Consider the following 24,033-nt stretch of genomic DNA (forward strand, 5'->3'; position numbering starts at 1 on the left):
GGCCAAAAAAGTGCTGGGGTACCCCTGAGCAAAGTACCCAACTGCTCCCCGGGCGCTACTCAGTGTGGCAGCCCACTGCTCCTAATTCTAGGATGGGTCAAATGCAGAGAATATCAGTCGCTCTGAGACTGAGAATAATTTCCCTAAGGGGATTAATAAAGTATCTAAAATTAAAATCTTGTCATGACACATTTGTTGTTGTAGTGGCGAAGGTACAAAGCCACTGGATAGTCGTTAGCTGTAAGAAGTTAAAAGTTTCAACTGGCTTGACTCGTAGGAACAGTTGTAATTCATCAATCACGAAGGCGAGGGAGAGTTGTGTGAAGGGTTTGCACATTTATTTCCACTTGCCATACATCCAAGTTACATTTCCATCTATATGTATCTAAGCTACTCGAGGATCAGCGTCACATAGAAATATTCCCTTGATGTTCAGTTTGTGAATGACGATCTATAGATTCCAACAGTAAGACAACGTAACCTAATGTCACGTAGTGACCTGACGGTCAAAAAACCTTGTTACACCAAAACCTAAAGTACAGCTTCTAAATGGACACATCAATCCAACTGCTAGATAATTTTCAGTACACATCTTCCAATTCCTTTATCTATCATAGCCGTCAAAGATATCAAAGTGCCCATGGTAGCTTTTATCTAAAGAACAAACTGTTAATACATTACATTGTAACAAGTATCAAATCTTGCATCAGCCACCCGGCCTAACCCTGAACTAAACTAACTTGACTTTGGTAAGTATTTGCTTTACAACTAGAATGAAAGGTGCTACAAACCCAAGTGGGTTGTAGAACGGGCGTTCATTCACAGTTACTCTGAATTGGAATTGATCTGAAGTCATACACCATTTAACTCCCAAAGCTCTCTCAATGTCTGGCTGACCCAAGGCCACATCTTGATTTTTTTTGCAGTTTCAGCACACTCTTCTTTGGTAATTGATACAAGCACCTCTGTAGTTTGCACAGTCAGGTGAAGAGGCTGCGCCAAACAAGTGCACTCTCAAGCGATAGACTGATGGTTCTGATTTAAAGTCCTCAGTGTCCCACCAGAGAAATCTCAAATACTCTCGGTCCTCTGACCCAGTGCCGGCCCTGAGTAATTTGGTGCCCTAGGCAAGATTTTAGCTGGCGCCCCCTTGCATCGCAGCAGTCAATTTCACAATCAATTTTCATACAATCACACAGAAACTGCATGTGTGTATTCAAGATTTTATTTCTTTGAGTAAAAAATATCACACCAAATAAAAACTAAAGAAAGAAACAAGTGATAAAATTAAAAAGGACTGATGCTGTGTCACTGGGCTGTGCAGAGGTAGATGGGACAGCAGCACCTGATGCTGTGTCACTGGGGGTGATGCTGTGTCACTGGGGGTGGTACTGAAATATTTTAAAAGTGCATCTGAAGAGAGAAGAGAAGTATATGTGACGACTGCATGTTACATTTTAATAAAAAAAAACAGATGCTTGGTGTGCTATACATGAGACTAATATAGACTAATAATGAAAATGTGATGAGATTCATTCAACTTTATTGTCATTGCAATGCAATTCAGTCTAACCAGAGTGCAAAAACCAGTAAAGTGCAGTGAAATGAATATATATATATGTATATATAGCCTATGAATGATATGGGAAAGCTAAGGTATGAAATATTAACAGTATTACACTTTAACTGCACTTTAACACTGATGTAAACTTTAACAAACATAAACTGTGACACATAAAACCAAAGGCTTACAACCACCCTATTACAAAGGGGATGGACAACTAAAAGCATTTTAACTGACATACAAGCAGGAAAGACACCTGTAAAATAACACCTGAACAGGCCTAACGTTAAGTTTCCAAAGGTCCCTGATGAATTTAAGGTGGAGTAAAATTAACACACGTCGACTCAGCTCTTTATTGATTATTAAACAATGTTGCTATTGTCCGAAGTAAGCTAGCAAGCTAACACTCTGCTCCAACAACGGTAACTACGATGCATTAATGACTTGTTAACATATTGACATATTAATTTCATGAACTTCATCACATTGACATTACTGTACCTCTATCTTTTTCACGTTTTTCTTCCTCTTCTTTCCTTCTTTTCCTTCCTTGGGCGCCGGATGGCTTCAGTCTTTTGAACATAATTCCGATACAGTGTCATTAATCTTTTTCTTCGTCTCTGGGTCACGGTCCGGTCAGATTCAGGCAGCTGGCCTCTTGACCCCGCCCCCCTCACAGAGGGCAGGTACAGAGCAACGGCTCGTTGCACTCATAAAAAAGGCTTCTGCATTATTTAATAGTCTTTGCTATGACTTGATGTTGCTGTGGGCTTATATAATATTTCGAAATAATAGTAATAATGACACTGGTAAAAAAAAAAAAAGTATTTATAATTAAAAAAAATAAAAAAAATTCTTCTCCTCCGTTTTCGGCGCCCCCTGCGAATGACGGCGCCCCTAGCATTTGCCTATACTACCTATGCTCAGGGCCGGCTCTGCTCTGACCTCACGTGAAACTGGTGAAACGTACACTCTATATCACACATTATTGCTACTGGACGCTTACGAAACCGGCAGGGAACTCTTAACAAAGTATTTGTTAACTCTGGCTCAATAAGCAGATGATCATTTAATGACATGCCTTGAAACTTCGCTGAGCAGTCGAACACGACCTGAATTTTCCCTGGTTTCTGTGGGTGATATACCCCATGGTGAGGGATGTACTAGGCAGGGCTCTTATTGATTTTATCTTCTGGAACCTTTTCAGCATCTCTGCAAGCTATTGTTTCACTCATGAATGCTATGTAGTCCTTGTGGTATTGCTGGTCTTTCTCAACTCTCTTTCTCAAACACTTCAGACGGTGATTTGCACACTTTTGGTTGTCTGGCAAATTTGGCCTGTTTTTTTCATGTTTTCATAGGACACAGACGACAACAACAATAACAGTCTCTCCCTTATTGTTAGCCTGTGGTTGTTTCGGTAGCAGGCTAACAGCTTCTCCCTTGTTGTCTGGTCTAGTCTGGTCAGGAAGTATAAAAAAGTCAAACTTTGTTGGGAAAAGTCCTCTGTTTAGTAGAGGTGGGTGATATGATCTTGAAATGATGTCACGATATTCCATCATGATGTATCGCAATACTGGTATTTGGTATAGTATTTCACAGAATTTCAAAATAAAAGTCTTCATTTTGAAAAATTAAAAAAGGAAATACAGAAATACTTAATTATAATATATAATATATAATATATTATAATTTATATTAAGTGGTAGTCCACATTAAATTGATTTGTTTGAGACATTTGCCCCATATGTGACCATAAATGCTGATGCTAATTTTTGGACTCCAACGCTAATTTTTATTATGATTAGATGTAAGATTTGAGGTTTTTGAAATTTCTCGCATAATTGTAATCAAATTGCAGGTATTTCTGTATTTAAATGAACGACACTTAAAAGTTTAGATTTGTCGTTTAATACAGTAATACTATTCATTATTGCATAACACAATCTGTATCATGTTGTCAAACTGTTGTCCGGGGCACTCGCACCGTCTCGTACTCCCAAAGAGTGACGTCACCATTACGTGGAGCGGGCACTAGTGATGGGAATTCCGGCTCTTTGTGGAGAGCCGGCTCTTTTCACTCGGCTCACTAAAAAGAGCCGGCTCTTTCGCCTCCCAAGTGGCTCCTCAGATTTTTTGTTACTTAAAGGGGACATATTATGCAAAATCAACTTTTTAACCATTTCAATACTTATATTTAGGACTCTGGAGGCCCTAGCAGTCGCCAAAGTGTGGAAAAAGAATACTTAGTCCTTTTTTCGTGGTCCCCCTTAGTGTAAGTATAGGCGATAAAACACTCGATGTTGAATTCCCTGCGCTTATGACGGCAGCATGCGCATTTCACCGCGAATGTTACCGCCCACCAGTAAGTTTACCTCGAGAGCTCCACCTTAGCTCCACCTTGTCCCTGCGAGAGTGCAGGCGAGGGAGGAAGAGCGGTATTATGTCAACGCGGAGGGACAAGTGTGCTGTTGGTGGCTGCACAGTGGAGCACAGTGTTTTACACAAACTTCCAGCCTCAGAGGATTTTATATATGAAGCTAATGTGCCGGATAAAGTCAGCAAACGTGTGTTCGTGTGTTCGCACCACTTCGCATCAGATTTCACCGATGTACAAACACACACATTGTTAAGAAAAGGTCAAATAGAGCTCATAACTAACCATTCTGACACGTCCTAATTAAAAATATTTGTTCAGTACGTCCTCCATGACCGGAGCACAGACCAGATACAGTCACATACAGCAGCTGGCGATCAGCGGTGGAGGGAGGGGGAGACGAATAGCGCTGTAAATCGCTGTAACGAGGACAAATCAGAAACACCCTGGAAGAAGTGGGTGTGTGTTTGCCTGTGTCTCATTTGCATATAAAGGGACCATGCACGAAAACCGAACTGCTATGATGCTTCATCCTTATGGTATTTTGACCAAGGCATGTCACTGACATGTTCATTAGGACACCAGGGAACTATTTTAATGGGGGAAATAGGGTATAATATGTCCACTTTAAATGTATTACCAAATTATGTGTAAAATAAATAACTAATGTAAAAAAACATTAAATATAACATATGTATAGTGTCCAGATTTTTACTGGCTGATCCTTTAAGCTTAATACTCCCTTCTGGAAAGGATAACCAGAACAAGTACGGCGGGTACAAGTCGACTGTCTTTCTGAAGGTTTATTCCACATACACTGTTAGCAGTAGCTAGAAAGCAGTTAAACAGCAGTTAGACTAGTCAGTTAGTAGTTAGGTTGCAGTTAAGACAGCAGTCCGTTAGGTTGTACAACCGACAAGTCGTACAGGTTCTGATGATAGATAGATTTCCACAGGCACATAGGAAGGTTAATATAGAACACCAAATGGCTTTGATAATGCACTTTAAAGGCAACAGTGCTCTGATTAACAAAAGGGCTTTGATAATGCACTTTAAAGGCAACAGTGCTTTGATACCAATTATAACAGATAGATCGAATGTTTGCTTTGCTTGCATATAGTATTTATATGGCTTTAATTGCACTGTTGGATGATTAGTTTGCATCTGCCTGTTTGTGGAGCCTGCTCCGGTTCTATTGTAATTCGGTTCCCTGATTGCCTGTTTGTGTTGCCCCCCCAGCGACGGAGTTGTAGGTAAAGTTCACTTACGCTTCTCGTGAGAACGTCGTTGAGCATCGTCTCGTAGACACCACGTAAGTTATGCCGTTTTTGTCTTCATAACAGTAAATACCTCAGCATGATACAGCGTAATGTTCTGCGAGACCTAGTGACTTTATTTCTTTACTATTGTTGCTAATTTCTTGAAATAATTCGACAAATATTCCAACGTAATATAATGTCGGTGTGTGTGTGTGTGTGTGAGACGGGACATGCAAATACTGTGTTCGGACGACGGGTTTATATTCTATAGACTCTGGGGTAACTGTGGTATAATTGCTGGAAGGAATTTCGAAGTATAAATATGTTAATTTTGTGTTTGAAATGCAACTATAATTTCCATGAGCCTTGTGTAACGGAGGTGTGTGTGTGTGTGGGGGGGGGGGGGAGTAGGTCACTGTCCAGCCAAGTACATCCTACATTCTATTTGTAACAGATTTTTTATAGTCTTAAGTGTTAACATCTTCGTTTATTGTAATTTTCTTTTTTTGTCATGCATGTTTATTACTTATTATCTTTATCTTTACTGTCTTGTTGCTGTAACAATGCAAATTTCCCCTCTGGACAAATAAAGGACTATCTTATCTCATCTTATCTCTTCAGAGTACAAGTGAGGTGGGTGACACACTGTTGGGGTTTGGTGAGCACGCGCACTGTTCGTACAAGTCCTTGTACAACGCGAGGGACCGGGAGACTCGAACGTAAGTAGTGTGTGTGTGTGTGTTGATTTTGTGTGTGTGTATGTACTGCATGTGTGTTTGTGTGTTGATTTTGTGTGTTTTTCTTTGCTCTGTTACAGCTTTGTGGATTGGTTACGCAAGCACAAGAAGATAGGAGCTGGGTCCAGGATGGATGCCTTCCAGAAGTATGTGCTGGCCCGGGACAAACAATCAGAGCCAGCACACGGACTCCCACAGCCAGGTAACTGCACTGTCTACAAAACAGCCTGTGGGGTGCTTTTAACAGTACACCAGTGCTTCATCAGTGTATGTTGTTCTTTGCCACCAGGCACCTCCTCCTCCGACCCATCTGGCGCTGAGTTGCTTGCCGCTGCCGCCGAGGTCGACTCTCCCAGTAAGTGTACATTTTGATGTGAATTCACTTGTAATGCACTTGTAATGCATCGTCGAACACTGACATGTGTTGTCAGGCACGTCCAGGGACACCCCAACAGCTGTGGTCCCCTCTTCCTCTCTCTCCTCCTCCGAGCAGCCACTGGAAGGGCCAAGGCCATTACCGATGGCGCCTCAGAAACCTGCCTCTGGCAAAGAGGTATGTATGGCGTGCGTGTGTGTGTGTGTTAATGTGTGCCTGTCTGCTGCACTCTCACTAACTGTGTCTCTGCTGTGTGCTGTGTGTGTTTCAGCTGCTTCCCGTCAGCTGGAGGCAGACGCTGCCAGAAGAGCAGCAGGAGTGGGTGGGCCGGGCGCTGTTCAAGAGGGAACCCAGCAGCGGGAAGGTGGTCCTCACCACGCCACTCAAACTGTGGTGGCACCCTCCTGGCCCCCGGCCCCTCTACACACAGCTCCCCGCCAATGCTCACGCCTTCTTCCAGCGCCGATTCTTTCTGTGGATGCCCTATCGGATGTGGGCATATCGTCTGAAGTGCCCTGCCGATGGGCGGAAACTGATGGACGCTGGACTGTACAAGACCGTCCGGAGGGTCTTGGACATGAGCGGGTGGTACTTTATGGCCACAGAGAACCTTGAGTGCCCCGCCTGTCACAAGAAGATTGTGAGCTGGTCACGGGACATCTTAGACCAGCTGGACGTCGCGCACCGCAATAAGTTTCCAGCTGTTCTCACGTACAAGTATGTCACTTTAAGGCATTCAACATTTGTTGATTTTATGTGTTTTCTCTTTTGGTTTTTATGTAATTGTGTGATTTTAATTCATTGTAAAGTGTCCTTGAGTGACCTGAAAGGCTCTTTTAAATTACATTTATTATTAGTATCGTTATTATTATTATAATTATTATTATTTCCTTGACAATGCATTTTTTTGTTGTTGTTGTAGTAGTAGTAGTAGTAGTAGTTAACTATATTTGTCTGCGTTGTCTGTACACTCTCTGTTTCCACCCCAGGTTGTCCTGTGACATGGCGGTGATCGGGATGTTGAAGGAGCGCACCCTGGCCAACGGTGTGGCTCGCGTCCGTGCCTTCCTGGTGGAGCATCACTCCAGGGAGTGGATGGCGCGGACGATCGAGTACCTCTCCGTGCTTGACAAGCTAATGGCACCTGGAGCGGCACCAAAAGAGGGGGCGCTCCCAGAGCTCGTGAAGGTGCCCGGACTCGCCTGGTTCAGGTGGGTGTACGTCCTGGATGCCATGACCAGGCTGGACACGACCAAGGCTAAGGTGACGTCCATTTTTGGTGACATACTTAAGATGGACTCCACCAAGAAGGTGAGATTTCTCACTCACTCACTCACTCACTCTCTCTCTCTCTCTCTCTCTCCCTCCCTCCCTCCCTCCCTCCCTCTCTCCACTGTGCCTTCACCCTGTATGACGTCGTTGTGCCGTGTGTCTAAATGTGTGTTTGTGCTGTGTCTCGCAGATCACCAAAAAGCTTGCAGGCGCTGCCGCCGGCTCGGCCGCCTGGATGGCCAACGTTGGCAACGAGTACGGGCAGGTACTCGTGTCCGTCCTCACTGCAGCCGAGGGGGACGGACTGGCCAACATGGCGACCGGCCTGATGCGGCGGTACCGCGAAGCCGGAAAGGCCCCTCCAAAGGTCATGTACGTGGACCGGGACTGCTGTGCCGCCGTGGGTACGTCATCAGTACACCACATGTTCCACGAGTGGCACGAGCTGGTGGTCAGGCTCGACGTGTGGCACCTCATGCGACGCTTTGCGAGGGGTGTCACCACAGACAGCCACCAGCTCTACGGCCTCTTCATGGCGAGGCTGTCCTTTGCCATCTTCGAGTGGGACGCCGGAGACGTCGCCCGCCTGAGAGAGGCCAAGCAGTCCATGGAGGGGAAGGACGCCCACATCAAGCTGTCCGCCAAGGAGCTCGCTCGGCATTGTCGACGCCGTACGAGGGGTGCGGCGGAGACAGAGCGGCTCCTCCGGGAGGTGCTGGACGCCTTCTGGGACATGACGGACATCATGGGCGTCCCGTTGATCGACCGCGCCCGCATGGAGGAGATCTGGAGCACACAGCGCCGCCACCTCCACTGCATCCAGGACCCGGAGGGGGTGGAGCTGTACACCCAGACAGGTGAGCTCACCAAGGGCGGTGTTAAGCTCCCCGTCTACCGGTGCGCACGTGGCTCCACTTCCCTCAAGTCCTTCCACCTGCACCAGTGCCGCTTCATTCCAGGTCATTCATTTTACAACACATTTACATCCTGTTTTTTCTTTCTTTGTTTTTTTTTTTATATACATTGCTTCTCACTCACACTTTGCTCTCTTCCTTCACAGGTACATCTGCAAGTGACTTACACTTCCAGGTGTACCTGCTGGAGGGCCTGATGCGGTGGAATGAAAACCGCGGACGAGCGGCAGTCCAGGGAGGTCAGCGATCGGCGCTGCGGTGCTACGGTGCCCAGCAGCAGCACACGTTCAACCGGCTGGCCCAGCGGGTCAAGGGGCTCAAGCCGGTTGTCGACTACACCCAGCCCAGGGAGTACACAGGTACAGAGAGATCAGCTACAGAGCGTTTGTTGCTGTTGTCTCAAAGCATCTGCTCATGTGTGTTTGTGTGTGTCTGTCGCTCGCTCTCTCTGCAGGGGAACTCTTGGGGGTAGAGTATTTGTACTCCCAGTCGGGCGCTGTGCTGCAGCAGTGTCCCAACGCTCCGGAAGGGACCGACGAGGGCGAGGACGACGACGACGACGATGGCGGCACACTGACCGACGAGGGCTTTGAGGAGGAGGAGCCGGAGGAGCCGGAGGAGATCCGTCTCCTGGCCCATCACGACGCTCTCCTCCAGGAGCCCCACAGTGTGCCTGTGCGTGAGGCCTCGTCATCCCAGTTGGGACCTCCCCCACCCCCCCTACCCCCCGAGGACGACAGTATGGAGGTGCAGCAGGCTGAGGAGGAGGATGAAGTGAGTGGACAGTTGCCTGTTAACGTTTCATATTTGTGATGAGGAAAATCAGTCTAAAAATAACGACAATCACGTTAGGAATAATAATCTATATTCTTATAAATATACTGTGTTTCTTATATCTTCATAAATGTAAACTGCTTTTGTATTGATCCAACATTAAGTGTGCTGCACTCACATTTTTGCTGCAACAATAGCTGATGTACTGAGATCAAAACTTAGCTGATTTTCTCAAGAAACTTGCAGCGTCGCATCATGTGCGTGTCTGTGTGTGGTGCTTTTTTTCAGGACATCGTTGGGCCAGACGGTCACCCCGGTTACCATCAAGTGGTGGCCCTGGCCCACGGCCTCGTGGAGCTGCGTCACCACGCCTTTGTCACCGCTCGTCAGTCCAGGGAGGTTGTCGCTCTCTGGGAGAAGCTGACTGAGAGGGACAAGGCACCGGTGACCTTCCCCCGCCGCCACCAAGACAAGCTGGTCCAAGGTCGATTCAAGACCAGCAACCGGCACGCTCACACGCCAGGAGTGGAGAGTGTGAAGCGGTACAAAGTCACTGCATTAACAGTTTTTTTTTTTTTTTTTTACAGCCTGCTATAGTCAGTAACTAACACATTCTCCTTCCTCCCTCCCTCTCTCTCTCTCTCTCTCTCTCTCTCTCTCTCTCTCTCTCTCTCTCTCTCTGCAGTGTCGTCCTGGGTCAGGGCGCAGGAGCGGCACAGTCTCCTAAAGCCAGCAGGCTTGTTGAAGCCATCATGCTGGAGCTGTGCCGCATTCACACCCAGGACATCAGGACGATCGCCGGGGTCTGCATCAACCGCTGGGCTGCCATCATGAGGGACTATAAGCAGATCCGGTACAACGTGGTCAACTGTCCTGCCCTCATGGCGTGCACCCGCATCCAGCTGTATGATGTCAATCAGCGGACCCTGTCGATGTGGTAAGTCAATATGATTTGGCTCGCAGCACTGATGTGGGTGTGTGTTTGTTGTCATGATTAATATCTTTGTCATGAAGGCACAATCAGAGGAGCAAGGCGATGACGAGGGACACCCTCACCATCTCAGTTCCGGGGCCCAGCGCTCCCCAGACCGCAGCGGAGCCCCTGCCTGCCCCACGGACTCTGCTGCAGGACCCCCAACAGCCAGACCAGCCCTTTGAGCACCACCTGCCCGCGGATGCCTCGGGCCTGGCTGTCACTATCAGAGGGCCGCTGGCCCCGGAACTGTTTGACCTCATCGTCGACCACCAGAGTGCCACCACCTCCTCAGCGTCAGCCCCACCAGCAGACACCACCACCACCTCCTCCTCAGCGGACACCACCACCATCTCCTCAGCGGACATCACCACCACCACCTCCCCAGCTTCGACAACAGCCACTGCTCCAACTGTCGCTCCAGCCACCATCGCTCCAGCCATTCCCCGCTCTACTGCCTGGAGGCGCCGGGTACACGCTGAGATGGAGCGTCGTGCCCAGGAGCTAGGGAACTTTGCAAAGCCCTACAAGAAGGTTCCCCAGTTCATGTGCAGGCGCTGTGGCCAGCCAAAGACCAAGCAGTATGGCCACAGCCGCTACAAACGGGGGACCTTCTGTGCCCAGGCTGACGGGGGGACTGTGGAGCAGTGGCTGTCGGCAATGAAGGACAGAGAGCGCGAGGAGGCTGCCGCCGCCGCTGCTGCTACTGCTGCTGCCACCGCCGCCCCCGCCAAAACCACCCCTAACCGCACCATATTCCCAGCACCCTAGAAAATGTGTATATACTGTAAATATGTAAATAAAAATATGTAAATAGTACATAAATATGTTCATAGTTTTTTATGTTAATACATCCTTGGTTTTGCAACAGACCAGAGAGAGAGGACTGTCCCGAGCCAGAGGGTGTGTATTTAATCTGTGTGTGCCAAGTGCATGCATCTGTTTCATTGTACATAGACTAAAAGAGTTCTATATTGCCTGTGTTCAGTGTCTGACAGCCTCAGCACTGACGCCTCCGCTGCTGCTGCTGCTGTTGTTGCTCGAGCTTATGCTCATGTCACAACATGTGGACATTAACTGTGCAATTATGAAATTACAGAGGTTTTAGTGAAGAGATGCCTAGGTGACTCTTGTTTGGAAATATATACCACAAAAATGTATTAAACTCATTTAATTTTATTTAGGCCTACATGTCACTATTGGTCTAATCAAAACTTGTTAAAAAATCTATACATTTGGGCAGTGGCATGCACAGATAGACACTAGGTGGTGCTATAGTACCTGCCCTTTGCTCTCTGGACCAAGTTTTGAAAGTTATACGTGACGTGATCATATTGAAGAGGATTATGGCCACAGGGAAAACATTTTAGTGGTCAGAATTGTTGTTGTTTTGCTCTTTGCACTTGGCGTTTACTCCGTGTTTGGTGAACATCAATTTTCTTTTTTTTTTCCTTTTCTTTTCACCAATTTTCTTTTTTTTTCAAAGTTTCTGAGCCTTCTGTGGGTAGCGTAAGAAAGCTAAACATGCCTTTGATACGTGTGTATGGCATCCCCCGGCACCGGGAAGAAGAGTCATCCATCCGCGCGCAGCCAGAAGAAGTTGGTCACCCTCTACAAACGGAGAAGGATGCAGCAGGACAAGAGGATGCAGCGGGACACGCGAGCCGGGAGCCCCCTGCGAGCACTGTGGCAAGCAGCCCATGAACCTGGACACGGGGCATGCCTTGTACAAGGGACACATTTATTGCGAGTTGGAGAAGGCCCCGGGGGGACGCACGGCTCGTAAGTGGCTCGCGGATGTGTACACCATGGCAGTTCCCAGAACGACACTCTGGAGGATGAACAAAGCAGCCAAGGGGGGGCAGGTCGAGGCTGGACCTTCTTCTTCTCCTCCTCCTCCTCCTCCTGAGCCTTTGGGGAGGAAGCGCAAGTGTCGTTGTCGTCCTCCTCCTCCTCCTCCTCCTCCTGAGCCTTTGGGGAGGAAGCGCCAGTGTTGTCCCGTCTCCTCCAGCTCTTCCATCCCCGGCCCATCTGCGCCTCCTACCCCTGTGCCTGTGCCTGTTCCTCCTACCCGTAGACGGAAGCACAAGCAGCACAAGGTGCACAGCTGCCAGCTGTGCCTCCAGCCATCACAAAAGGACTTTGGGCACAGCAGGTTTGAGGGGAGAAATTTCTGTGCCCTTTATTCCGGCAAAAGTGTGAAGCAGTGGCTGGCTGAGATGAGAGACCTAAAGAAAGCAAACTGTTGTGAATATTATGTGTGTAGTGGAAAACAATGTGTACATCATGTTTTTCTTTATTGCCATTAGACTAACGAAATGTTCTATGGCTTCCTCCCTCACACATATCAAAACAATGTCAATGTCAAACCAATGTTGCTGCTGGCTTTCTTCTTCAGTCGGCAGGCATAAATGGTGTTATTGTAGTGACATTTAATAAATGAATGAACAACAATAAATGAAGGTCTAAAGTTTTATTGCTTGCACGCACGCACACACACACACACACACACACATTGTAGCATCATGAACGAAATCACATTGGCGCTTTCTAAAGCGTTCACTTGGGGAGGTTGTATTCAAACTCGCAACATTGGAGTTGACATTGGAACAGAAGAAATATTCAGAAGAAATAGCTGGAGGAGCGGCCGATCACCCACCATTTTCAAGTCTGCAGGGCATAAGCATAAATGGTGTCAGTATTATTGTATTAATAACACCACCACCACCAAACAACAACAACAACAACAAATAATAATAACAATGATAATAATAATCTATCTATTATCTTAGTGTCATCATTACAGTTTTATTGTGGTCTCATAATTCTTACTAAATAATGGCCGGCCGGGTGGGACGCGAACTCGCGAACACCGGATAGAGTTGTTTGTCCGCCTGTCCTGCGCGGCGTAAAAAATGCCAATTCGGAACAATTATTCCGAATTTCGCGGCGTGCGGCCAGAACGGGCGGCGGGGCCACCGGCGGTCCGCGGCCGGGGACCCGGGGTTTTTACTTGTACATTTGACAGGTTTTTCCTTGTATATTTTACGGGTTTGTTGTTTTGCAAGCTCCCTGGGGCTGATGGGTAATATGCAAATTAGAGTCTGGTAAACTGCATACCGGAGCAAAAAGAACCAACAAACTCAACAAACAAATTTTCCACGTCTATTGAGCTTTAGCAAACATCACTACCGTTCCCTTCCTTGTGAAATATCTGCTCATGGGTTTGAGCACAGCCTTTTTTGTCCTCTTGTGTGTTTGATTATATGAATGTGCAGTACCACGAAATTTCCACAGAGCGTCAGTGTCGGACCGCTTGGCCATGCTTGTGAGTAGGCGGAGTTTGACATAATGTGGTCTTTTGCATCTGGACTGGAACTGGAACGGCGAGTCGTACTTCTTTCAATGATTGCAAGACGTCTTATTACAAATGGACACGTATTAACAAATTGAATCCAAAATTAGATATATGTGTCCATGCAATTTCCCCCCCCCTTCTTTGCGCAGCGTTTGCACCGCACATGTTGGCACCGTGTATGGCTTTAGGAGAGGCTGCAAATAGTGTCAAGTAAACACAACATGGGAACAAACAGCAGCGGGGAGACTCTGAAAGGGAATTCCGTTTTGAGTCAGCCGAGTCGTTTTGTGTTTGGGGTTGAAAAGTTCAGATGACCCCTCAAAAGTCACTCTCGCTTTGTTGGGGATAACCTTTCCAGAGATTATCGTATCCAACTCAAAATTTGGAAAAAACACTCCAAACACAAGGTAGATGATGCACGCTCAACATGATGGCATATTGTTATATGATGTTGCCATGGTAATGCTGCAAAGTCGGATTATTGCGACAAAAAAACAAAATGCTACAACTTTGCGAATCCTGGTCCGATCTGAACCAAACTTGCTAGGATTGATGATAGTCCGGCCCTGAAGACGTCTATATGAAAATATTCACTTCCAAAAACAGCGCCCCCCCCCCCCCCCCCGGTGACGGCAGACAATATGGCGTCTGATATTTGAATAGACTCGTAGAGCTTTTGTGAGATCACCCTCAAACTTGGTGAGGTCACTGTGAACAAGTTGAGGAGCTTAAGTTATCAAACGTTTTTTTTTAAATCTCGCATGGTGTTCGAGATAGGGGGCGCCAAAGTTGGCGATAATTCATATTTTTCACAAAAGAAAGCCAAGTTCTTTTAACTTCACGATGGAAGGTCTAATCTCCACCAAACTTGCTAGGATTGATGATCGGTCGTTGCTGAAAACGGTAAATTTTTACAACAGCGCCTCCTGGTGGTGGCAGAAAATACTAAAAAAACAAACTGTTACAACTTTGCCAATCCTGGTCCAATCCGAACCAAACTTGCTAGGATTGATGATAGTCCGGCCCTGAACACGTCTATATGAAAATATTCATTTTCAAATAAAGCGCCCCTGGTGACAGCAGACAGAATTACCTTTATAGTTTTTGATTCTGCTCTAACAGGGATTGTTGTATCCAACTAAAACTTGGTATGTGGGACCCCAGACCCGTCCTGAACATGTCTGTATAAGGTCACCTACCTACAGGAAGTGGAACGCCCGAAACAGGAAGTCAAATCTAACATTGTCCGATTGACACAAAACTAGATATGTGAGTTACGAGACCTTCCCTGAACACGTGTACGGAGACGCCGCCGACCGAACCGGAAGTCGGCCATTTTAAACAGGAAGTGCCCTCTAACTTTGCCATACGTTGTCCGATCTGCACGAAACTTCAAATGGGAGTTAAGGGACCTTCCCTGAACACGTTTACGGACACGCCTTTGACCAAACTGGAAGTCGGCCATTTTAAACAGGAAGTGCCCTCTAACTTTGCCATACGTTGTCCGATCTGCACAAAACCTCCTATGTGACACTTTTTAAAAACAATAATAACAATTTTGCCTGGATGCAAAATGAGGAACGCTTCACGAATTTGCGTGTCATCCTTGCGCAGGGGCCATGCTAATCTTCTCTGTATCGTTCCAATTTTAGTATATGTGTTACCGAAGTAACACGTTCACAAAAGATTCTCTGTGAGACATATATAGGGCTTGAGGTTTACTATGTAGTTTAGCCACGGTGGCAGGTCTATGGACGTTATAACCGTTCATTTTGTTCTTATGAAGCTCTAAAACAGTGGCCTAGTGTTTATAAGCATTTCAATACAAACTATGTCTGTATAAGACTTGTTTTTACCGGTTTTCCTTGTACATTTTACAGGTTTTTCCTTGTACATTTGACAGGTTTTTCCTTGTATATTTTACGGGTTTGTTGTTTTGCAAGCTCCCTGGGGCTGATGGGTAATATGCAAATTAGAGTCTGGTAAACTGCATACCGGAGAAAAAAGAACCAACAAACTCAACAAACAAATTTTCCACGTCTATTGAGCTTTAGCAAACATCACTACCGTTCCCTTCCTTGTGAAATATCTGCTCATGGGTTTGAGCACAGCCTTTTTTGTCCTCTTGTGTGTTTGATTATATGAATGTGCAGTACCACGAAATTTCCACAGAGCGTCAGTGTCGGACCGCTTGGCCATGCTTGTGAGTAGGCGGAGTTTGACATAATGTGGTCTTTTGCATCTGGACTGGAACTGGAACGGCGAGTCGTACTTCTTTCAATGATTGCAAGACGTCTTATTACAAATGGACACGTATTAACAAATTGAATCCAAAATTAGATATATGTGTCCATGCAATTTCCCCCCCCCTTCTTTGCGCAGCGTTTGCACCGCACATGTTGGCACCGTGTATGGCTTTAGGAGAGGCTGCAAATAGTGTCAAGTAAACACAACATGGGAACAAACAGCAGCGGGGAGACTCTGAAAGGGAATTCCGTTTTGAGTCAGCCGAGTCGTTTTGTGTTTGGGGTTGAAAAGTTCAGATGACCCCTCAAAAGTCACTCTCGCTTTGTTGGGGATAACCTTTCCAGAGATTATCGTATCCAACTCAAAATTTGGAAAAAACACTCCAAACACAAGGTAGATGATGCACGCTCAACATGATGGCATATTGTTATATGATGTTGCCATGGTAATGCTGCAAAGTCGGATTATTGCGACAAAAAAACAAAATGCTACAACTTTGCGAATCCTGGTCCGATCTGAACCAAACTTGCTAGGATTGATGATAGTCCGGCCCTGAAGACGTCTATATGAAAATATTCACTTCCAAAAACAGCGCCCCCCCCCCCCCCCCCCCCCGGTGACGGCAGACAATATGGCGTCTGATATTTGAATAGACTCGTAGAGCTTTTGTGAGATCACCCTCAAACTTGGTGAGGTCGCTGTGAACAAGTTGAGGAGCTTAAGTTATCAAACGTTTTTTTTAAATCTCGCATGGTGTTCGAGATAGGGGGCGCCAAAGTTGGCGATAATTCATATTTTTCACAAAAGAAAGCCAAGTTCTTTTAACTTCACGATGGAAGGTCTAATCTCCACCAAACTTGCTAGGATTGATGATCGGTCGTTGCTGAAAACGGTAAATTTTTACAACAGCGCCTCCTGGTGGTGGCAGAAAATACTATAAAAACAAACTGTTACAACTTTGCCAATCCTGGTCCAATCCGAACCAAACTTGCTAGGATTGATGATAGTCCGGCCCTGAACACGTCTATATGAAAATATTCATTTTCAAATAAAGCGCCCTTGGTGACAGCAGACAGAATTACCTTTATAGTTTTTGATTCTGCTCTAACAGGGATTGTTGTATCCAACTAAAACTTGGTATGTGGGACCCCAGACCCGTCCTGAACATGTCTGTATAAGGTCACCTACCTACAGGAAGTGGAACGCCCGAAACAGGAAGTCAAATCTAACATTGTCCGATTGACACAAAACTAGATATGTGAGTTACGAGACCTTCCCTGAACACGTGTACGGAGACGCCGCCGACCGAACAGGAAGTCGGCCATTTTAAACAGGAAGTGCCCTCTAACTTTGCCATACGTTGTCCGATCTGCACGAAACTTCAAATGGGAGTTAAGGGACCTTCCCTGAACACGTTTACGGACACGCCTTTGACCAAACTGGAAGTCGGCCATTTTAAACAGGAAGTGCCCTCTAACTTTGCCATACGTTGTCCGATCTGCACAAAACCTCCTATGTGACACTTTTTAAAAACAATAATAACAATTTTGCCTGGATGCAAAATGAGGAACGCTTCACGAATTTGCGTGTCATCCTTGCGCAGGGGCCATGCTAATCTTCTCTGTATCGTTCCAATTTTAGTATATGTGTTACCGAAGTAACATGTTCACAAGAGATTCTCTGTGAGAGATATATAGGGCTTGAGGTTTACTATGTAGTTTAGCCACGGTGGCAGGTCTATGGACGTTATAACCGTTCATTTTGTTCTTATGAAGCTCTAAAACAGTGGCCTAGTGTTTATAAGCATTTCAATACAAACTATGTCTGTATAAGACTTGTTTTACCGGTTTTCCTTGTACATTTTACAGGTTTTTCCTTGTACATTTGACAGGTTTTTCCTTGTATATTTTACGGGTTTGTTGTTTTGCAAGCTCCCTGGGGCTGATGGGTAATATGCAAATTAGAGTCTGGTAAACTGCATACCGGAGAAAAAAGAACCAACAAACTCAACAAACAAATTTTCCACGTCTATTGAGCTTTAGCAAACATCACTACCGTTCCCTTCCTTGTGAAATATCTGCTCATGGGTTTGAGCACAGCCTTTTTTGTCCTCTTGTGTGTTTGATTATATGAATGTGCAGTACCACGAAATTTCCACAGAGCGTCAGTGTCGGACCGCTTGGCCATGCTTGTGAGTAGGCGGAGTTTGACATAATGTGGTCTTTTGCATCTGGACTGGAACTGAACGGCGAGTCGTACTTCTTTCAATGATTGCAAGACGTCTTATTACAAATGGACACGTATTAACAAATTGAATCCAAAATTAGATATATGTGTCCATGCAATTTCCCCCCCCTTCTTTGCGCAGCGTTTGCACCGCACATGTTGGCACCGTGTATGGCTTTAGGAGAGGCTGCAAATAGTGTCAAGTAAACACAACATGGGAACAAACAGCAGCGGGGAGACTCTGAAAGGGAATTCCGTTTTGAGTCAGCCGAGTCGTTTGTGTTTGGGGTTGAAAAGTTCAGATGACCCCTCAAAAGTCACTCTCGCTTTGTTGGGGATAACCTTTACAGAGATTATCGTATCCAACTCAAAATTTGGAAAAAACACTCCAAACACAAGGTAGATGATGCACGCTCAACATGATGGCATATTGTTATATGATGTTGCCATGGTAATGCTGCAAAGTCGGATTATTGCGACAAAAAAACAAAATGCTACAACTTTGCGAATCCTGGTCCGATCTGAACCAAACTTGCTAGGATTGATGATAGTCCGGCCCTGAAGACGTCTATATGAAAATATTCACTTCCAAAAACAGCGCCCCCCCCCCCCCCCCCCGGTGACGGCAGACAATATGGCGTCTGATATTTGAATAGACTCGTAGAGCTTTTGTGAGATCACCCTCAAACTTGGTGAGGTCACTGTGACAAGTTGAGGAGCTTAAGTTATCAAACGTTTTTTTTTAAATCTCGCATGGTGTTCGAGATAGGGGGCGCCAAAGTTGGCGATAATTCATATTTTTCACAAAAGAAAGCCAAGTTCTTTTAACTTCACGATGGAAGGTCTAATCTCCACCAAACTTGCTAGGATTGATGATCGGTCGTTGCTGAAAACGGTAAATTTTTACAACAGCGCCTCCTGGTGGTGGCAGAAAATACTAAAAAACAAACTGTTACAACTTTGCCAATCCTGGTCCAATCCGAACCAAACTTGCTAGGATTGATGATAGTCCGGCCCTGAACACGTCTATATGAAAATATTCATTTTCAAATAAAGCGCCCCTGGTGACAGCAGACAGAATTACCTTTATAGTTTTGATTCTGCTCTAACAGGGATTGTTGTATCCAACTAAAACTTGGTATGTGGGACCCCAGACCCGTCCTGAACATGTCTGTATAAGGTCACCTACCTACAGGAAGTGGAACGCCCGAAACAGGAAGTCAAATCTAACATTGTCCGATTGACACAAAACTAGATATGTGAGTTACGAGACCTTCCTGAACACGTGTACGGAGACGCCGCCGACCGAACAGGAAGTCGGCCATTTTAAACAGGAAGTGCCCTCTAACTTTGCCATACGTTGTCCGATCTGCACGAAACTTCAAATGGGAGTTAAGGGACCTTCCCTGAACACGTTTACGGACACGCCTTTGACCAAACTGGAAGTCGGCCATTTAAACAGGAAGTGCCCTCTAACTTTGCCATACGTTGTCCGATCTGCACAAACCTCCTATGTGACACTTTTTAAAAACAATAATAACAATTTTGCCTGGATGCAAAATGAGGAACGCTTCACGAATTTGCGTGTCATCCTTGCGCAGGGGCCATGCTAATCTTCTCTGTATCGTTCCAATTTTAGTATATGTGTTACCGAAGTAACACGTTCACAAGAGATTCTCTGTGAGAGATATATAGGGCTTGAGGTTTACTATGTAGTTTAGCCACGGTGTTTAGCCACGGTGGCAGGTCTATGGACGTTATAACCGTTCATTTTGTTCTTATGAAGCTCTAAAACAGTGGCCTAGTGTTTATAAGCATTTCAATACAAACTATGTCTGTATAAGACTTGTTTTTACCGGTTTTCCTTGTACATTTTACAGGTTTTTCCTTGTACATTTGACAGGTTTTTCCTTGTATATTTTACGGGTTTGTTGTTTTGCAAGCTCCCTGGGGCTGATGGGTAATATGCAAATTAGAGTCTGGTAAACTGCATACCGGAGAAAAAAGAACCAACAAACTCAACAAACAAATTTTCCACGTCTATTGAGCTTTAGCAAACATCACTACCGTTCCCTTCCTTGTGAAATATCTGCTCATGGGTTTGAGCACAGCCTTTTTTGTCCTCTTGTGTGTTTGATTATATGAATGTGCAGTACCACGAAATTTCCACAGAGCGTCAGTGTCGGACCGCTTGGCCATGCTTGTGAGTAGGCGGAGTTTGACATAATGTGGTCTTTTGCATCTGGACTGGAACTGGAACGGCGAGTCGTACTTCTTTCAATGATTGCAAGACGTCTTATTACAAATGGACACGTATTAACAAATTGAATCCAAAATTAGATATATGTGTCCATGCAATTTCCCCCCCCCTTCTTTGCGCAGCGTTTGCACCGCACATGTTGGCACCGTGTATGGCTTTAGGAGAGGCTGCAAATAGTGTCAAGTAAACACAACATGGGAACAAACAGCAGCGGGGAGACTCTGAAAGGGAATTCCGTTTTGAGTCAGCCGAGTCGTTTTGTGTTTGGGGTTGAAAAGTTCAGATGACCCCTCAAAAGTCACTCTCGCTTTGTTGGGGATAACCTTTCCAGAGATTATCGTATCCAACTCAAAATTTGGAAAAAACACTCCAAACACAAGGTAGATGATGCACGCTCAACATGATGGCATATTGTTATATGATGTTGCCATGGTAATGCTGCAAAGTCGGATTATTGCGACAAAAAAACAAAATGCTACAACTTTGCGAATCCTGGTCCGATCTGAACCAAACTTGCTAGGATTGATGATAGTCCGGCCCTGAAGACGTCTATATGAAAATATTCACTTCCAAAAACAGCGCCCCCCCCCCCCCCCCCCCGGTGACAGCAGACAATATGGCGTCTGATATTTGAATAGACTCGTAGAGCTTTTGTGAGATCACCCTCAAACTTGGTGAGGTCACTGTGAACAAGTTGAGGAGCTTAAGTTATCAAACGTTTTTTTTAAATCTCGCATGGTGTTCGAGATAGGGGGCGCCAAAGTTGGCGATAATTCATATTTTTCACAAAAGAAAGCCAAGTTCTTTTAACTTCACGATGGAAGGTCTAATCTCCACCAAACTTGCTAGGATTGATGATGGGTCGTTGCTGAAAACGGTAAATATTTACAACAGCGCCTCCTGGTGGTGGCAGAAAATACTAAAAAAACAAACTGTTACAACTTTGCCAATCCTGGTCCAATCCGAACCAAACTTGCTAGGATTGATGATAATCCGGCCCTGAACACGTCTATATGAAAATATTCATTTTCAAATAAAGCGCCCCTGGTGACAGCAGACAGAATTACCTTTATAGTTTTTGATTCTGCTCTAACAGGGATTGTTGTATCCAACTAAAACTTGGTATGTGGGACCCCAGACCCATCCTGAACATGTCTGTATAAGGTCACCTACCTACAGGAAGTGGAACGCCCGAAACAGGAAGTCAAATCTAACATTGTCCGATTGACACAAAACTAGATATGTGAGTTACGAGACCTTCCCTGAACACGTGTACGGAGACGCCGCCGACCGAACAGGAAGTCGGCCATTTTAAACAGGAAGTGCCCTCTAACTTTGCCATACGTTGTCCGATCTGCACGAAACTTCAAATGGGAGTTAAGGGACCTTCCCTGAACACGTTTACGGACACGCCTTTGACCAAACTGGAAGTCGGCCATTTTAAACAGGAAGTGCCCTCTAACTTTGCCATACGTTGTCCGATCTGCACAAAACCTCCTATGTGACACTTTTTAAAAACAATAATAACAATTTTGCCTGGATGCAAAATGAGGAACGCTTCACGAATTTGCGTGTCATCCTTGCGCAGGGGCCATGCTAATCTTCTCTGTATCGTTCCAATTTTAGTATATGTGTTACCGAAGTAACACGTTCACAAGAGATTCTCTGTGAGAGATATATAGGGCTTGAGGTTTACTATGTAGTTTAGCCACGGTGGCAGGTCTATGGACGTTATAACCGTTCATTTTGTTCTTATGAAGCTCTAAAACAGTGGCCTAGTGTTTATAAGCATTTCAATACAAACTATGTCTGTATAAGACTTGTTTTTACCGGTTTTCCTTGTACATTTTACAGGTTTTTCCTTGTACATTTGACAGGTTTTTCCTTGTATATTTTACGGGTTTGTTGTTTTGCAAGCTCCCTGGGGCTGATGGGTAATATGCAAATTAGAGTCTGGTAAACTGCATACCGGAGCAAAAAGAACCAACAAACTCAACAAACAAATTTTCCACGTCTATTGAGCTTTAGCAAACATCACTACCGTTCCCTTCCTTGTGAAATATCTGCTCATGGGTTTGAGCACAGCCTTTTTTGTCCTCTTGTGTGTTTGATTATATGAATGTGCAGTACCACGAAATTTCCACAGAGCGTCAGTGTCGGACCGCTTGGCCATGCTTGTGAGTAGGCGGAGTTTGACATAATGTGGTCTTTTGCATCTGGACTGGAACTGGAACGGCGAGTCGTACTTCTTTCAATGATTGCAAGACGTCTTATTACAAATGGACACGTATTAACAAATTGAATCCAAAATTAGATATATGTGTCCATGCAATTTCCCCCCCCCTTCTTTGCGCAGCGTTTGCACCGCACATGTTGGCACCGTGTATGGCTTTAGGAGAGGCTGCAAATAGTGTCAAGTAAACACAACATGGGAACAAACAGCAGCGGGGAGACTCTGAAAGGGAATTCCGTTTTGAGTCAGCCGAGTCGTTTTGTGTTGGGGTTGAAAAGTTCAGATGACCCCTCAAAAGTCACTCTCGCTTTGTTGGGGATAACCTTTCCAGAGATTATCGTATCCAACTCAAAATTTGGAAAAAACACTCCAAACACAAGGTAGATGATGCACGCTCAACATGATGGCATATTGTTATATGATGTTGCCATGGTAATGCTGCAAAGTCGGATTATTGCGACAAAAAAACAAAATGCTACAACTTTGCGAATCCTGGTCCGATCTGAACCAAACTTGCTAGGAATGATGATAGTCCGGCCCTGAAGACGTCTATATGAAAATATTCACTTCCAAAAACAGCGCCCCCCCCCCCCCCCCCGGTGACGGCAGACAATATGGCGTCTGATATTTGAATAGACTCGTAGAGCTTTTGTGAGATCACCCTCAAACTTGGTGAGGTCGCTGTGAACAAGTTGAGAGCTTAAGTTATCAAACGTTTTTTTTAAATCTCGCATGGTGTTCGAGATAGGGGGCGCCAAGTTGGCGATAATTCATATTTTTCACAAAAGAAAGCCAAGTTCTTTTAACTTCACGATGGAAGGTCTAATCTCACCAAACTTGCTAGGATTGATGATCGGTCGTTGCTGAAAACGGTAAATTTTTACAACAGCGCCTCCTGGTGGTGGCAGAAAATACTAAAAAAACAAATTGTTACAACTTTGCCAATCCTGGTCCAATCCGAACCAAACTTGCTAGGATTGATGATAGTCGGCCCTGAACACGTCTATATGAAAATATTCATTTTCAAATAAAGCGCCCTTGGTGACAGCAGACAGAATTACCTTTATAGTTTTTGATTCTGCTCTAACAGGGATTGTTGTATCCAACTAAAACTTGGTATGTGGGACCCCAGACCCGTCCTGAACATGTCTGTATAAGGTCACCTACCTACAGGAAGTGGAACGCCCGAAACAGGAAGTCAAATCTAACATTGTCCGATTGACACAAAACTAGATATGTGAGTTACGAGACCTTCCTGAACACGTGTACGGAGACGCCGCCGACCGAACAGGAAGTCGCCATTTTAAACAGGAAGTGCCCTCTAACTTTGCCATACGTTGTCCGATCTGCACGAAACTTCAAATGGGAGTTAAGGGACCTTCCCTGAACACGTTTACGGACACGCCTTTGACCAAACTGGAAGTCGGCCATTTTAAACAGGAAGTGCCCTCTAACTTTGCCAT

At 45.4% G+C, this 24,033-nt stretch overlaps 1 protein-coding gene and 4 non-coding genes across 5 annotated transcripts; 1 reads left to right on the forward strand and 4 right to left on the reverse strand.

Moving 5' to 3' along the window:
* The first annotated feature begins 5,396 nt into the window (after positions 1-5,396).
* On the forward strand, positions 5,397-11,277 carry LOC131447857 (uncharacterized). The gene is made up of 13 exons (XM_058619939.1): positions 5,397-5,402; positions 5,822-5,919; positions 6,018-6,139; positions 6,227-6,292; positions 6,369-6,490; positions 6,585-7,030; positions 7,303-7,624; positions 7,776-8,544; positions 8,646-8,858; positions 8,954-9,273; positions 9,562-9,815; positions 9,959-10,210; positions 10,288-11,277. Exons 1-13 carry the CDS (start codon positions 5,397-5,399, stop codon positions 11,015-11,017), a joined length of 3,720 nt encoding a protein of 1,239 aa, XP_058475922.1. The 3' UTR covers positions 11,018-11,277.
* A 3,896-nt stretch (positions 11,278-15,173) lies between these two features.
* On the reverse strand, positions 15,174-15,279 carry LOC131447994 (U6 spliceosomal RNA). Its single transcript, XR_009234124.1, has one exon. It is a non-coding gene; the product is annotated as a U6 spliceosomal RNA (small nuclear RNA).
* A 2,130-nt stretch (positions 15,280-17,409) lies between these two features.
* LOC131448001 (U6 spliceosomal RNA) lies at positions 17,410-17,514 on the reverse strand. The gene has a single exon (XR_009234131.1). It is a non-coding gene; the product is annotated as a U6 spliceosomal RNA (small nuclear RNA).
* A 2,119-nt stretch (positions 17,515-19,633) lies between these two features.
* LOC131447995 (U6 spliceosomal RNA) lies at positions 19,634-19,739 on the reverse strand. Its single transcript, XR_009234125.1, has one exon. It is a non-coding gene; the product is annotated as a U6 spliceosomal RNA (small nuclear RNA).
* Positions 19,740-21,880: 2,141 nt separating this feature from the next.
* Positions 21,881-21,986, reverse strand: LOC131447996 (U6 spliceosomal RNA). The gene has a single exon (XR_009234126.1). It is a non-coding gene; the product is annotated as a U6 spliceosomal RNA (small nuclear RNA).
* Between the last annotated feature and the right edge of the window lie 2,047 nt (positions 21,987-24,033).

The sequence above is a fragment of the Solea solea genome, chromosome 20 (genome assembly GCF_958295425.1).
Source record: "Solea solea chromosome 20, fSolSol10.1, whole genome shotgun sequence".
Classification (NCBI taxonomy): domain Eukaryota; kingdom Metazoa; phylum Chordata; class Actinopteri; order Pleuronectiformes; family Soleidae; genus Solea; species Solea solea.

Coding starts and splice junctions, on each gene's coding strand:
- LOC131447857 (XM_058619939.1), top strand. Junction 5,920..6,017: donor AGGGACCGGGAGACTCGAAC/GTAAGTAGTGTG, acceptor GCTCTGTTACAG/CTTTGTGGATTGGTTACGCA. Junction 9,816..9,958: donor GGAGTGGAGAGTGTGAAGCG/GTACAAAGTCAC, acceptor CTCTCTCTGCAG/TGTCGTCCTGGGTCAGGGCG.